The sequence below is a fragment of the Strix aluco genome, chromosome W (genome assembly GCF_031877795.1).
Source record: "Strix aluco isolate bStrAlu1 chromosome W, bStrAlu1.hap1, whole genome shotgun sequence".
In the NCBI taxonomy this organism is placed as follows: Eukaryota; Metazoa; Chordata; class Aves; order Strigiformes; family Strigidae; genus Strix; species Strix aluco.
The window spans coordinates 28,161,795-28,178,012 of record NC_133970.1 but is presented as its reverse complement, the minus strand read 5'-3'; the positions used below and the strand labels follow the sequence as shown (position 1 = coordinate 28,178,012).

General features: G+C 40.5%; 1 protein-coding gene across 1 annotated transcript in view; it reads right to left on the bottom strand.

Moving 5' to 3' along the window:
- Window positions 1-12,470: 12,470 nt before the first annotated feature.
- Window positions 12,471-16,218, bottom strand: part of LOC141917603 (E3 ubiquitin-protein ligase UHRF2-like) — a 76,495-nt gene continuing 72,747 nt past the window's right edge. Inside the window, exon 15 of the mRNA XM_074810943.1 lies at window positions 12,471-15,304. Coding sequence (XP_074667044.1) covers window positions 15,158-15,304 — 147 coding nt within the window. The 3' untranslated portion in view covers window positions 12,471-15,157. The remainder of the gene's footprint in view (window positions 15,305-16,218) is intronic.

Here is a 16,218-nt window from a genome sequence, read left to right as displayed (position 1 = left end):
TAAGAACTTGCTGTTTCTGGAAATGTGGGAAATTTAATCTTTGGTTCCTAGTAATTGCTTAATTTTTGCTAGCTAAATTTTCAATGTAAAGCAAAAGCTGTAACACTTTTACTTCTTTGTCTTTGTATGCCCTAGAGCTGTTTACAGCGCTCTTTCCGAGCTGAAGTCTTTACCTGTCCTGCCTGCCGCTATGACCTTGGAAAGAGCTACACCATGGTTCCTAACAAGATATTGCAGACACTACTTGACCAGTTCTTCCCTGGTTACAGTAAAGGACGATGATGTGTTCAAATCCTTTCATACTTCTCCCATTGACTTTATAGACAGTAAAGGAGAATAAACATCTAAAAGTCAACAGTGAACTAGCCAGCTTGATGGAAGTGAATCTATTGTCACATTTTGAATCAGCTAATCCTCTTCCTCCCCATCACCATCTTTCTTCATGTAGTGAGAACTATAAATCTCTGCTGTCTGTAACATCAAAGGTAGTTTTGGTGATCTGACAAATAATTTTTAAAGGGAGGAAAAAAAAAAAAAACCAAACCAGAAGCTTTAGCTCTAAGTGGTGATTCCGAGCTGGTGCTAAAGTTATGATTTGTTTTTTTGTAACTACCTCAGGTAGAGAAAAAGAAATTGGGGGGAAGAAAAGTAGTTCATAACGTTTTAGCTACCCACTGCTTTCTTAATTTTACTTGTGTCTAGTCTATGTAATTTGATTCAACAAAAAAAGCCAAAAAACCCAAACACCCAAAATAAAACAACAAAAAACAAACAGCACTTAAATCAGTGAGATTAAAGAACAGCAAAATCTGCGTGTGCATAGTCCTTTTTTTGTCTTTCTTCCATTATAGTGTATTTTTTTGCAAGAACAGGCTGACTTTTATTCTGTTTTTGTGAGCTTCACTGTGCTTTTTCTTGTATCTTATGCAAGCTGACTACTGAGGACTAGTGAACAATATGAATGCATCGTTGCTACAGTAGTGTAAAGTGATCTGTGGTTTTTTGCACTTAGTGGATATTCAAGACAGTAGTTGTGTACAAAAAATTCATATAAAAAAGCCACTTCTGTATTAGTTTAAAATGTATGCTTTTAGTAGATCTTGTATCAGTGGCAATAAATCTATACAGCATTGAGGACAGTGCTAGCTTGAAAAGGGTTTAAATTGCTTCATATGGTGACCTGAAATTTTATATACAATATATACCCCCAAAATATACATTATTAAATATTTTATGATTCAGAAATGTTGCTAATTTTGTGGGTTTTGTATTATCCAAACTTGTAAAATTATGACATTTAAAATTAAGATACTTTTTTCAGACCACAGAATATTTCCTTTAGGCAGGCTTCCTATTCTTCAAACTTGAGTCTTCATATACCTTCATTCATTCATCAAGAAAACAGAAGAATGCTTGTCCCAAATGAATTTCTAAGCCACCATGCCCCCCCCCCCCCCCCACCATGCCTTAAGAAAAAAATCTAACCTGATTCAGGGTCTTACATATCAGATATATATTTCTCCTGTAGCAGTGCTTGTGCTACAGGTGCAGCTATTCAGGCCTCTGCTTGAGACAAGCACAAGTAGCCCTAGCTCTGTATACCAGAGCAGGAGTCCTGCAACCTGCTGCAGGAGAGAGCCTTTCCTTCCCGTTAGCATTGTATGTTGTGGGATCCCAGCACAGTGATCAGTAAAAGGGTTGTGTAAGTAGTCATGGTGTGGTACCAACAGTGTATAGTCTACAAAGGAGATATGCCATGATGTTGGAGGGAAATAACAACCAGATATTATTTTTTTGTGTCAATTCTCATTTCAGACCTTTGAAATACTATTTATTGTTTACTGTTGAATATTGTTTGAGGATGCATTATATCAGTAAGGTATTATTATTGTTTTGTTAATAGTTTTATGTAAAGTGATAATCCCCTTTTGAGTGCTTTGTCTACATGTACATTCATATTGGAGAAGTATGTGCACATTTATGATGACGTTCTCTGATTCAAAACCTTGCCTTCACCTCTGTAATGAATCAGACAAATGTAATTGCTCTTTTTTTTTTTTCAGTTAGTTTTACCTAAAGAATTTCAGTTACACTGTACTAATGCATGATGCTTTAATGTTGGTAGCATCTTGAATCACATAATATTGAAGGCACGCATTGTTGAACAACTCAGAAGTTAAAGCTTCAGCTTTTGATCTTTTTCTATACTTACTAGGAAATGAAGTTTCAGGCACTGTGCAACAACCGTATTAATATTAAGCATATAGTTTGAGAACTGTAGACTGTTTCCTAAGTCCATAGATTTCCCAAATTGTAACCCAGTGCTTTTTATAGTGAAAATTACACCTTTGCGACCAGCACATGCATCTGTGTAATATGCACCTACCAGAAGTCTACAGTATTTTATACCTTCTGATGGCCTTTGAATTGGTAAAAAGCTACCAAACTGAATTGGTGGGGTAAGATACTATAAATGCACCATTTTATTAGAGAAGTCTTATCAAAACTGCTTTGGAAAAGGCAGCTTTTACTCTAGATCCCTGAGTCTTAAACGGAGGTTGGTAACATTCATCAAAACACAAAAATATCTAGAAAATATAAATCTGAACTATTCACCTTCTCTGTTAAATGTTTAGCAAGAAACTGTTCTAAATATTAACTTTTATTTTTCTTACTCAGAACAGTTAGTGACTCTCGAGTACTAGCGAACCTAGCTTCCCCCCTAGTCTATATTAATTCAGTGAGTTTACTTTTAATCTACCACTTGTCACAAGGTTTAAGGCCAACTGTAGGAAGTTCCTAATTTTTTTTTATGGTTTGGGCTTAACTATTTTTTTCAGACCATTTTAATGACTTAAGCACAATTGTTTGTAATGAACAGATTGACAAGATTTTGCATAGTTGGTGGCAACTGAAAACATGTCCACTGCTTTCACCTATATTAAAAGTCCAGTTTGTAGTCGTATTTCACAATTTTGTAAACCCTTAGTGCTATACCAATGTCTATTAAATGTCTTTTTCAATATTATTGAAGAAGTCTAAAAATCTCTAATGCTGAATCTCTCTCTGTATACAACAATGGCTTGGCTGTTTCCTGTTACTTTCATATGATGGTACAACCTCTGTCAAATTAAATTCCCATCGGAAGACACTAAGTAGGTAATGAAGAATTGCAACTCCAAAACCTTTACCATAAAGGACACAAAAGTAGAATAGTTAAAATAGCTCTATTAGTACAAGCCTCATTTTTGTCACTTCAAAGAAAGCCCCCAGGCATTCATGTGTCTGTATACCGTAAAGTTCTAGTGATTACTGTTTGGATGATGTAAAATTGTGCAGTCATTTCTCCACTCTAAATATTACTACAGTACATACTTTCCTGATCTGCAGCACTGCTACTTTATATAGTGACAAACTCACTCAGCTACAAAGGAACTCATTTGATTGAATGCAAGTATCTGCACAGACGTGCCAGAAAAGCTCTTGTGTTCCTTTCAAATACACTACATTGGTGTCTTCATCATAAAGTTATCACATGTAAAGTCAATCCCACCAACTATATGGACAGTCTCAGATGCCAAATTTTTATATAAAGTGATTGATGGGAACAGATGGGAAGGTGTTCCTGTTCAAGTTTTCAGTCCTGGCCACTTTTTACTTCTACATGGCATTATGTGGAGCAACAGGACTCTGATCTCAAGTGCTCGTTCAGTATTCCTGGAGGGCCAGAGTTTAAGTTTTGAAGCCATTTTAAAGCAAGCTACCGTCTATGTAATGAAGCAAGGCAAGTTAAGCATGCTGTCTAAATCGGAGTAATTATTCAAAATAAGAGGTCTGAAAAAATGCATGGAAAAAATATTGTACTTTTGTTAGATGAGATTTAACTCAGAGTAAGAAGTTCAATTTCAATATCTGTAGAAAAGCTGTTTCGTACTTTACCTAGATTAGAAGGAGAGGCTTATATGGAGCTCTGAGGAAAAAATTATGTGATACTGAAAAAGGTAGGTTTAGTGCTCAGTAAAAACTGAACATTGTAGCTTGTGAGGGAAAAAAACACAGATCTTTAATATTACATTCTGCCAGTATTTTACTTTGTGTAGGCCCTACTGCTACTGTGGCAGCTCTGACAAATCAGAACTGAAGCATCAAACAAAACAGGCATCAAGATTTTATACTTCTGTTAGCTGAAGTTTAAAAGTTAGAGTTCAGAAGATGACGTGCTTAATTCTGGCTGACTTTATTGGAATACTAAGATTGGCAGGTAAAACAGGTAAGAAATTTACCACTAGCAATGCTAGTGGTAATATGTGTATTAAATAATCCATCTGTCTTTAGGAAATAAACAATTACTGCTGTGGTTGATATTCATTACTATTGCCTTATGATGCATCTGGAATAAAAAGGTTTGCATCCTGTTCGGGGGGGGGGGGGGGGGTGTGTGCAGGGTTCACCTAGACCTCAATAAAAAAAGGCCTGACGACAAACGGCTTAATGAAATAGCTGTTCTAATAAGACAAATAAAAAGAGGAATATAGATAGTGAGTAAATCTTACGTGCCTTCAGACGCTGGGAACCACAATATTCATGAAGCATCAGCTCAGCCCTGGGATGGATTTTCCCACGACACACTGGGCAGATCCTGTCCATGGAGAGGTTCCTCCTTTTTGGTCATTCAAGCTATTATAGGCTCTTCTTACAAGAAAACAACTCTATTCTTCATTTCTACCGTCAAACAGGAAGCGTGTTCGCATGAGAGCTTCTTGCTGCACTGTTAAGATGAAGGCAAGGCCACGCAGGTGGCTTAATCACTGGTACCGAGTGGGAGCTGCCCGCAGGCTCCTCTGTTACAATGAAGCTGCCTGAGTTGATCCTGCGGCCAAGGGATTTGTGCAGCACAACACAGGCCTGAAGGCCATGCCATGCTGTGCTGTGCAGCGCAGCACAGGCCCGGGCCTACTCAGGTTAACTGTTATGTGGATCACTAACTCTTTGATGTACAGTGGTGTCCTGGTCAGGATCACTACATTCCACCCCTTGAGCCACATACAGTTTACCTTTCCCAAAAATGTTATAAATTACAGATTATATTAGTAACTTACAGGCTTCTCAAGCCCTAAGTACAAGGCCCGATAGAGAAGACATGGCTTGTTCAGGATAACTAACTCCTTGAATACAATGTCTTCTGCAAGGGTCCCAATGCACATACCACTTTGAAAACTATGTTAATATTTAAAGTTTTAGAACAAAGAAGATAAAAGCATGGATTTGAGGCAACCTTGACATCAACTACTATGGAAAATGAGTATTGAACCAACTCATTTTTCTTCCACCTAATATACTGATTGTATTTACATTAACTAAGCAGGGATTCTGTTAATAAATACAGGGATTACCCGAAATATATACAGTATATAAATCACCTAAGCTTGTCTAGGGGGGGAAAAGCCATCCTGGTAGACTGAATCAGTCAGGTGAATCCAGACAGTTGGAAGCAATATTATGGAGATGCTCCCTTCTGTTCAGAATAGACCAAAAAAACTCGCCCCCCCACACCTGCAAAGGAGCATGCGTGCTAATTTACACAGCAAACGAGGCTAATTTAAATATAACTAACCAATAGCAGATGGAATGGTAATTATGGACCAATGAGTGTAAACTTAGATAGGTTTTTACTAATCATGTAACAAGATAAATAGTTCCTTTGTGTAGCATGCTAGCTTTGTGGAATTGCCACCTAGCACCCATCTTTGCGCAACTATGGAAAAAACTGATATCTCGGCTGTGTGTGTGAGATTGGCTTTTGCACACTGGGTGACAAACCCTGTTTGAGGAACAACAGTTTCTGGCGACCCAGAATGGGACAGCACCGACAGCCTTGCCCAGATCGTCTTGCCATACCGACAGGGAGCGTGTCCCAACCTGTTGATCGGGGACTCCATCGGCTCCTCTCTCCTGCAGTCGGGCGGTAAGCGACACAACGGTGCAACGCCTCTACGAGATATCAATAAAGGGACACAAGGGAGGATCGGTGAGTAGGAATTTTTATTTCGTTGCTCTGCATAAGTCGTTCCATTAAAGGACCGCAGCTGGAGCTTAATTTTCTTTTACACGTAGAAGCGGGGGACGAGCAGCAGGGGGCTCTCTTCCCACAAAGCTGAGTGTATGAAGCCACGGTTAAAAAAGTTTTTCCTAGGAAATAATTTCAGTATGGGTCCAGCTTCCTCCGCCGAGATAACCCTTTGTACCCCTTTAGGATGCATCCTTAAACATTGGAATAAATTTGGAGGGGATCCCCTGCCACGCTGGAGCAGGGGAAGAGTGTGAGGAGTCCTCCCCCTGAGGAGGAAAGAGCAGCAAAGCCAACGTGTGATGAACTGACTGCAACCCCCATTCCACTTCCCCCTGCGCCGCAGTTCTTCACGAACTGCTCCAGCGTGGGTCCCTTCCGTGGGGTGCATGCATTCAGGAACAGACTGCTCCAGTATGGGTCCCCCACGGAGTCACAAGTCCTGCCAGCAAACCTGCTCCAGTGTGGGCTCCTCTCTCCACGGGGTCACAGATCCTGCCAGGAGCCTGCTCCAGCGCGGGCTTCCCACGGGGTCACAGCCTCCTTCGGGCACATCCACCTGCTTCAGCGTGGGCTCCTCCCCGGGCTGCAGGTGGAGATCTGCTCCACCATGGACCTCCACGGGCTGCAGGGGACAGCTGTCTCACCATGGGCTGCACCACAGGCTGCAGGGGAATCTCTGCTCCGGTGCCTGGAGCACCTCCTCCTCCTCCTCCTTCTTCACTGGCCTTCGTGTCTGCAGAGTTGTTTCCCTCACGTATTATCTTCTCCCTGCTGCTGTTGTTTCCGCAGGTTGTTGGGTTTGGTTTTTTTTCCTTCTTAAATACGTTATCACTGAAGCACTACCACTGTTGCTGATTGGCTCAGCCTTGGCCAGCGGCCGGTCCGTCTTGGAGACGGCTGGAACTGGCTCTGTCTGACATAGGGGAAGCGTTCCTCAGGGGGCGGTGTTGGGACCGGTGCTGTTTAAGAACTTTGTCGGCGACATGGACAGTGGGACTGAGTGAGAAGAAAAATGACTAAGATACTGTAGACAATGGTGGCCGCTGTATGAGCTCGATGATGATGAAAGGTGGCTGGCCGGAATATGGGACCTTGAATTATAATACTATTTTATAATTAATGTTGTTCTGTGGAAGGATAGATAAGTGGAATGAAGTACCATATGTTGATTTGTTTTTCATGTTGTGTAATAATCATGAAATAAGGAAAAAATGTAAATTGTTAGATAATGATCCTAACGGTATATATGTGTTAGCTGAAAGTTGGCAAGTACAGTAAAAGCAGCAGTGTTGGTTGGCATGTGATATAGGGAAAGGGTGTGTGAAAGGATTTAAAGGACCAGAGGAGCCAGGCACCTGGCATCCAGCCAAGGTCAACCCACCACAATTTTATTGCTGATCTCTGTTTGAAAGAGTTGCAGAACTTGGTAACCAATTTCTCCTATTCCTTGGTTCCCATCTTTTAGCCAGTTAATGAGGACCATACTTTTTAAACCATGACAACTGTATCTTTAGAAGCCTCTTCTGGAGGACGTGGTTAAATTTTTTTTTTTTTGGCTAAAACTAAATTAATCACTTTCCAATCAAGCAAATCTGTGTAACCAGTATCACAGACATGCAAAGAAGTAAAAAGCCATATAGCCATTTGTTCAGTGTTTGTCAGAGTCATGCATCTTAAATTTTTGAAAGTTAGCAAGCGTGTGGAATAGGGATGATGCAATCAAAACACTTAATTTAGTTTTAGCCAAAAAAAAAAAAATTTAACCACGTCCTCCAGAAGAGGCTTCTAAAGATACAGTTGTCATGGTTTAAAAAGTATGGTCCTCATTAACTGGCTAAAAGATGGGAACCAAGGAATAGGAGAAATTGGTTACCAAGTTCTGCAACTCTTTCAAACAGAGATCAGCAATAAAATTGTGGTGGGTTGACCTTGGCTGGATGCCAGGTGCCTGGCTCCTCTGGTCCTTTAAATCCTTTCACACACCCTTTCCCTATATCACATGCCAACCAACACTGCTGCTTTTACTGTACTTGCCAACTTTCAGCTAACACATATATACCGTTAGGATCATTATCTAACAATTTACATTTTTTCCTTATTTCATGATTATTACACAACATGAAAAACAAATCAACATATGGTACTTCATTCCACTTATCTATCCTTCCACAGAACAACATTAATTATAAAATAGTATTATAATTCAAGGTCCCATATTCCGGCCAGCCACCTTTCATCATCATCGAGCTCATACAGCGGCCACCATTGTCTACAGTATCTTAGTCATTTTTCTTCTCACTCAGTCCCACTGTCCATGTCGCCGACAAAGTTCTTAAACAGCACCGGTCCCAACACCGCCCCCTGAGGAACGCTTCCCCTATGTCAGACAGAGCCAGTTCCAGCCGTCTCCAAGACGGACCGGCCGCTGGCCAAGGCTGAGCCAATCAGCAACAGTGGTAGTGCTTCAGTGATAACGTATTTAAGAAGGAAAAAAAACCAAACCCAACAACCTGCGGAAACAACAGCAGCAGGGAGAAGATAATACGTGAGGGAAACAACTCTGCAGACACGAAGGCCAGTGAAGAAGGAGGAGGAGGAGGAGGTGCTCCAGGCACCGGAGCAGAGATTCCCCTGCAGCCTGTGGTGCAGCCCATGGTGAGACAGCTGTCCCCTGCAGCCCGTGGAGGTCCATGGTGGAGCAGATCTCCACCTGCAGCCCGGGGAGGAGCCCACGCTGAAGCAGGTGGATGTGCCCGAAGGAGGCTGTGACCCCGTGGGAAGCCCGCGCTGGAGCAGGCTCCTGGCAGGATCTGTGACCCCGTGGAGAGAGGAGCCCACACTGGAGCAGGTTTGCTGGCAGGACTTGTGACTCCGTGGGGGACCCATACTGGAGCAGTCTGTTCCTGAATGCATGCACCCCACGGAAGGGACCCACGCTGGAGCAGTTCGTGAAGAACTGCGGCGCAGGGGGAAGTGGAATGGGGGTTGCAGTCAGTTCATCACACGTTGGCTTTGCTGCTCTTTCCTCCTCAGGGGGAGGACTCCTCACACTCTTCCCCTGCTCCAGCGTGGCAGGGGATCCCCTCCAAATTTATTCCAATGTTTAAGGATGCATCCTAAAGGGGTACAAAGGGTTATCTCGGCGGAGGAAGCTGGACCCATACTGAAATTATTTCCTAGGAAAAACTTTTTTAACCGTGGCTTCATACACTCAGCTTTGTGGGAAGAGAGCCCCCTGCTGCTCGTCCCCCGCTTCTACGTGTAAAAGAAAATTAAGCTCCAGCTGCGGTCCTTTAATGGAACGACTTATGCAGAGCAACGAAATAAAAATTCCTACTCACCGATCCTCCCTTGTGTCCCTTTATTGATATCTCGTAGAGGCGTTGCACCGTTGTGTCGCTTACCGCCCGACTGCAGGAGAGAGGAGCCGATGGAGTCCCCGATCAACAGGTTGGGACACGCTCCCTGTCGGTATGGCAAGACGATCTGGGCAAGGCTGTCGGTGCTGTCCCATTCTGGGTCGCCAGAAACTGTTGTTCCTCAAACAGGGTTTGTCACCCAGTGTGCAAAAGCCAATCTCACACACACAGCCGAGATATCAGTTTTTTCCATAGTTGCGCAAAGATGGGTGCTAGGTGGCAATTCCACAAAGCTAGCATGCTACACAAAGGAACTATTTATCTTGTTACATGATTAGTAAAAACCTATCTAAGTTTACACTCATTGGTCCATAATTACCATTCCATCTGCTATTGGTTAGTTATATTTAAATTAGCCTCGTTTGCTGTGTAAATTAGCACGCATGCTCCTTTGCAGGTGTGGGGGGGCGAGTTTTTTTGGTCTATTCTGAACAGAAGGGAGCATCTCCATAATATTGCTTCCAACTGTCTGGATTCACCTGACTGATTCAGTCTACCAGGATGGCTTTTCCCCCCCTAGACAAGCTTAGGTGATTTATATACTGTATATATTTCGGGTAATCCCTGTATTTATTAACAGAATCCCTGCTTAGTTAATGTAAATACAATCAGTATATTAGGTGGAAGAAAAATGAGTTGGTTCAATACTCATTTTCCATAGTAGTTGATGTCAAGGTTGCCTCAAATCCATGCTTTTATCTTCTTTGTTCTAAAACTTTAAATATTAACATAGTTTTCAAAGTGGTATGTGCATTGGGACCCTTGCAGAAGACATTGTATTCAAGGAGTTAGTTATCCTGAACAAGCCATGTCTTCTCTATCGGGCCTTGTACTTAGGGCTTGAGAAGCCTGTAAGTTACTAATATAATCTGTAATTTATAACATTTTTGGGAAAGGTAAACTGTATGTGGCTCAAGGGGTGGAATGTAGTGATCCTGACCAGGACACCACTGTACATCAAAGAGTTAGTGATCCACATAACAGTTAACCTGAGTAGGCCCGGGCCTGTGCTGCGCTGCACAGCACAGCATGGCATGGCCTTCAGGCCTGTGTTGTGCTGCACAAATCCCTTGGCCGCAGGATCAACTCAGGCAGCTTCATTGTAACAGAGGAGCCTGCGGGCAGCTCCCACTCGGTACCAGTGATTAAGCCACCTGCGTGGCCTTGCCTTCATCTTAACAGTGCAGCAAGAAGCTCTCATGCGAACACGCTTCCTGTTTGACGGTAGAAATGAAGAATAGAGTTGTTTTCTTGTAAGAAGAGCCTATAATAGCTTGAATGACCAAAAAGGAGGAACCTCTCCATGGACAGGATCTGCCCAGTGTGTCGTGGGAAAATCCATCCCAGGGCTGAGCTGATGCTTCATGAATATTGTGGTTCCCAGCGTCTGAAGGCACGTAAGATTTACTCACTATCTATATTCCTCTTTTTATTTGTCTTATTAGAACAGCTATTTCATTAAGCCGTTTGTCGTCAGGCCTTTTTTTATTGAGGTCTAGGTGAACCCTGCACACACCCCCCCCCCCCCCCCCGAACAGGATGCAAACCTTTTTATTCCAGATGCATCATAAGGCAATAGTAATGAATATCAACCACAGCAGTAATTGTTTATTTCCTAAAGACAGATGGATTATTTAATACACATATTACCACTAGCATTGCTAGTGGTAAATTTCTTACCTGTTTTACCTGCCAATCTTAGTATTCCAATAAAGTCAGCCAGAATTAAGCACGTCATCTTCTGAACTCTAACTTTTAAACTTCAGCTAACAGAAGTATAAAATCTTGATGCCTGTTTTGTTTGATGCTTCAGTTCTGATTTGTCAGAGCTGCCACAGTAGCAGTAGGGCCTACACAAAGTAAAATACTGGCAGAATGTAATATTAAAGATCTGTGTTTTTTTCCCTCACAAGCTACAATGTTCAGTTTTTACTGAGCACTAAACCTACCTTTTTCAGTATCACATAATTTTTTCCTCAGAGCTCCATATAAGCCTCTCCTTCTAATCTAGGTAAAGTACGAAACAGCTTTTCTACAGATATTGAAATTGAACTTCTTACTCTGAGTTAAATCTCATCTAACAAAAGTACAATATTTTTTCCATGCATTTTTTCAGACCTCTTATTTTGAATAATTACTCCGATTTAGACAGCATGCTTAACTTGCCTTGCTTCATTACATAGACGGTAGCTTGCTTTAAAATGGCTTCAAAACTTAAACTCTGGCCCTCCAGGAATACTGAACGAGCACTTGAGATCAGAGTCCTGTTGCTCCACATAATGCCATGTAGAAGTAAAAAGTGGCCAGGACTGAAAACTTGAACAGGAACACCTTCCCATCTGTTCCCATCAATCACTTTATATAAAAATTTGGCATCTGAGACTGTCCATATAGTTGGTGGGATTGACTTTACATGTGATAACTTTATGATGAAGACACCAATGTAGTGTATTTGAAAGGAACACAAGAGCTTTTCTGGCACGTCTGTGCAGATACTTGCATTCAATCAAATGAGTTCCTTTGTAGCTGAGTGAGTTTGTCACTATATAAAGTAGCAGTGCTGCAGATCAGGAAAGTATGTACTGTAGTAATATTTAGAGTGGAGAAATGACTGCACAATTTTACATCATCCAAACAGTAATCACTAGAACTTTACGGTATACAGACACATGAATGCCTGGGGGCTTTCTTTGAAGTGACAAAAATGAGGCTTGTACTAATAGAGCTATTTTAACTATTCTACTTTTGTGTCCTTTATGGTAAAGGTTTTGGAGTTGCAATTCTTCATTACCTACTTAGTGTCTTCCGATGGGAATTTAATTTGACAGAGGTTGTACCATCATATGAAAGTAACAGGAAACAGCCAAGCCATTGTTGTATACAGAGAGAGATTCAGCATTAGAGATTTTTAGACTTCTTCAATAATATTGAAAAAGACATTTAATAGACATTGGTATAGCACTAAGGGTTTACAAAATTGTGAAATACGACTACAAACTGGACTTTTAATATAGGTGAAAGCAGTGGACATGTTTTCAGTTGCCACCAACTATGCAAAATCTTGTCAATCTGTTCATTACAAACAATTGTGCTTAAGTCATTAAAATGGTCTGAAAAAAATAGTTAAGCCCAAACCATAAAAAAAAATTAGGAACTTCCTACAGTTGGCCTTAAACCTTGTGACAAGTGGTAGATTAAAAGTAAACTCACTGAATTAATATAGACTAGGGGGGAAGCTAGGTTCGCTAGTACTCGAGAGTCACTAACTGTTCTGAGTAAGAAAAATAAAAGTTAATATTTAGAACAGTTTCTTGCTAAACATTTAACAGAGAAGGTGAATAGTTCAGATTTATATTTTCTAGATATTTTTGTGTTTTGATGAATGTTACCAACCTCCGTTTAAGACTCAGGGATCTAGAGTAAAAGCTGCCTTTTCCAAAGCAGTTTTGATAAGACTTCTCTAATAAAATGGTGCATTTATAGTATCTTACCCCACCAATTCAGTTTGGTAGCTTTTTACCAATTCAAAGGCCATCAGAAGGTATAAAATACTGTAGACTTCTGGTAGGTGCATATTACACAGATGCATGTGCTGGTCGCAAAGGTGTAATTTTCACTATAAAAAGCACTGGGTTACAATTTGGGAAATCTATGGACTTAGGAAACAGTCTACAGTTCTCAAACTATATGCTTAATATTAATACGGTTGTTGCACAGTGCCTGAAACTTCATTTCCTAGTAAGTATAGAAAAAGATCAAAAGCTGAAGCTTTAACTTCTGAGTTGTTCAACAATGCGTGCCTTCAATATTATGTGATTCAAGATGCTACCAACATTAAAGCATCATGCATTAGTACAGTGTAACTGAAATTCTTTAGGTAAAACTAACTGAAAAAAAAAAAAGAGCAATTACATTTGTCTGATTCATTACAGAGGTGAAGGCAAGGTTTTGAATCAGAGAACGTCATCATAAATGTGCACATACTTCTCCAATATGAATGTACATGTAGACAAAGCACTCAAAAGGGGATTATCACTTTACATAAAACTATTAACAAAACAATAATAATACCTTACTGATATAATGCATCCTCAAACAATATTCAACAGTAAACAATAAATAGTATTTCAAAGGTCTGAAATGAGAATTGACACAAAAAAATAATATCTGGTTGTTATTTCCCTCCAACATCATGGCATATCTCCTTTGTAGACTATACACTGTTGGTACCACACCATGACTACTTACACAACCCTTTTACTGATCACTGTGCTGGGATCCCACAACATACAATGCTAACGGGAAGGAAAGGCTCTCTCCTGCAGCAGGTTGCAGGACTCCTGCTCTGGTATACAGAGCTAGGGCTACTTGTGCTTGTCTCAAGCAGAGGCCTGAATAGCTGCACCTGTAGCACAAGCACTGCTACAGGAGAAATATATATCTGATATGTAAGACCCTGAATCAGGTTAGATTTTTTTCTTAAGGCATGGTGGGGGGGGGGGGGGGGCATGGTGGCTTAGAAATTCATTTGGGACAAGCATTCTTCTGTTTTCTTGATGAATGAATGAAGGTATATGAAGACTCAAGTTTGAAGAATAGGAAGCCTGCCTAAAGGAAATATTCTGTGGTCTGAAAAAAGTATCTTAATTTTAAATGTCATAATTTTACAAGTTTGGATAATACAAAACCCACAAAATTAGCAACATTTCTGAATCATAAAATATTTAATAATGTATATTTTGGGGGTATATATTGTATATAAAATTTCAGGTCACCATATGAAGCAATTTAAACCCTTTTCAAGCTAGCACTGTCCTCAATGCTGTATAGATTTATTGCCACTGATACAAGATCTACTAAAAGCATACATTTTAAACTAATACAGAAGTGGCTTTTTTATATGAATTTTTTGTACACAACTACTGTCTTGAATATCCACTAAGTGCAAAAAACCACAGATCACTTTACACTACTGTAGCAACGATGCATTCATATTGTTCACTAGTCCTCAGTAGTCAGCTTGCATAAGATACAAGAAAAAGCACAGTGAAGCTCACAAAAACAGAATAAAAGTCAGCCTGTTCTTGCAAAAAAATACACTATAATGGAAGAAAGACAAAAAAAGGACTATGCACACGCAGATTTTGCTGTTCTTTAATCTCACTGATTTAAGTGCTGTTTGTTTTTTGTTGTTTTATTTTGGGTGTTTGGGTTTTTTGGCTTTTTTTGTTGAATCAAATTACATAGACTAGACACAAGTAAAATTAAGAAAGCAGTGGGTAGCTAAAACGTTATGAACTACTTTTCTTCCCCCCAATTTCTTTTTCTCTACCTGAGGTAGTTACAAAAAAACAAATCATAACTTTAGCACCAGCTCGGAATCACCACTTAGAGCTAAAGCTTCTGGTTTGGTTTTTTTTTTTTTTCCTCCCTTTAAAAATTATTTGTCAGATCACCAAAACTACCTTTGATGTTACAGACAGCAGAGATTTATAGTTCTCACTACATGAAGAAAGATGGTGATGGGGAGGAAGAGGATTAGCTGATTCAAAATGTGACAATAGATTCACTTCCATCAAGCTGGCTAGTTCACTGTTGACTTTTAGATGTTTATTCTCCTTTACTGTCTATAAAGTCAATGGGAGAAGTATGAAAGGATTTGAACACATCATCGTCCTTTACTGTAACCAGGGAAGAACTGGTCAAGTAGTGTCTGCAATATCTTGTTAGGAACCATGGTGTAGCTCTTTCCAAGGTCATAGCGGCAGGCAGGACAGGTAAAGACTTCAGCTCGGAAAGAGCGCTGTAAACAGCTCTAGGGCATACAAAGACAAAGAAGTAAAAGTGTTACAGCTTTTGCTTTACATTGAAAATTTAGCTAGCAAAAATTAAGCAATTACTAGGAACCAAAGATTAAATTTCCCACATTTCCAGAAACAGCAAGTTCTTACTGAGTTCTCTTGCCATATTTCTGCATTTACAACTGAAATGATGTACTGGGTCTGGCTGGGATAGAGTTAATTTTCTTCATAGCAGCCTGTATGGTGCTGTTTTAGAACTGTGATTAAACATGTGTTGATAATACACCAATGTTTTAGCTATTGCTGAACAATACTTGCACGGCATCAAGGCTTTCTGTTTATCATTCTGCCTCCCCAGCAAGTAGGCTGGGGACGGGCAAGAAGTTGGGAGGGGACACAGCCGGGACAGCTGACCCCAACTGACCAAAGGGATATTCCATGCCATATAACGTCATGCTCAGCAATAAAAACTGGGGGGTGGTCTTTCCAAAGTAGCCATGGCTCAGAGACTGGCTGGGCATCGGTCTACTTGTGGGAGGTGGTGAGCGAATGCCTTTGCATCACTCCTTTTTTCTTTTTTCTTTTTTCTTTTTTTCTTTTTTCTTTTTTCTTTTTTCTTTTTTTCTTTTTTCTTTTTTCTTTTTTCGTTTTTCTTTTTTTTCTCTTCACTGTCTTTAAACTGTCTTTATCTTGACCCATGAGTTTTTCTCGCTGTGGGGAAGATTGAGCGAGCGGCTTGTGGGTGCTTATTTGCTGGCTGGGGTCAACCCATCACAAAGGACTTAACCAAAGAAATCTTTTGATTAGGAGGCAAAGCATTGAGTTTGTCAGGAATTAAAAGTGTTACTACTGAGATACTTCGTTTTCCCTAATGCATTCCTGTGGATCAGTCCGCAGTTTCTTTCTAGCATTTCTGTTTGAGTGCTGT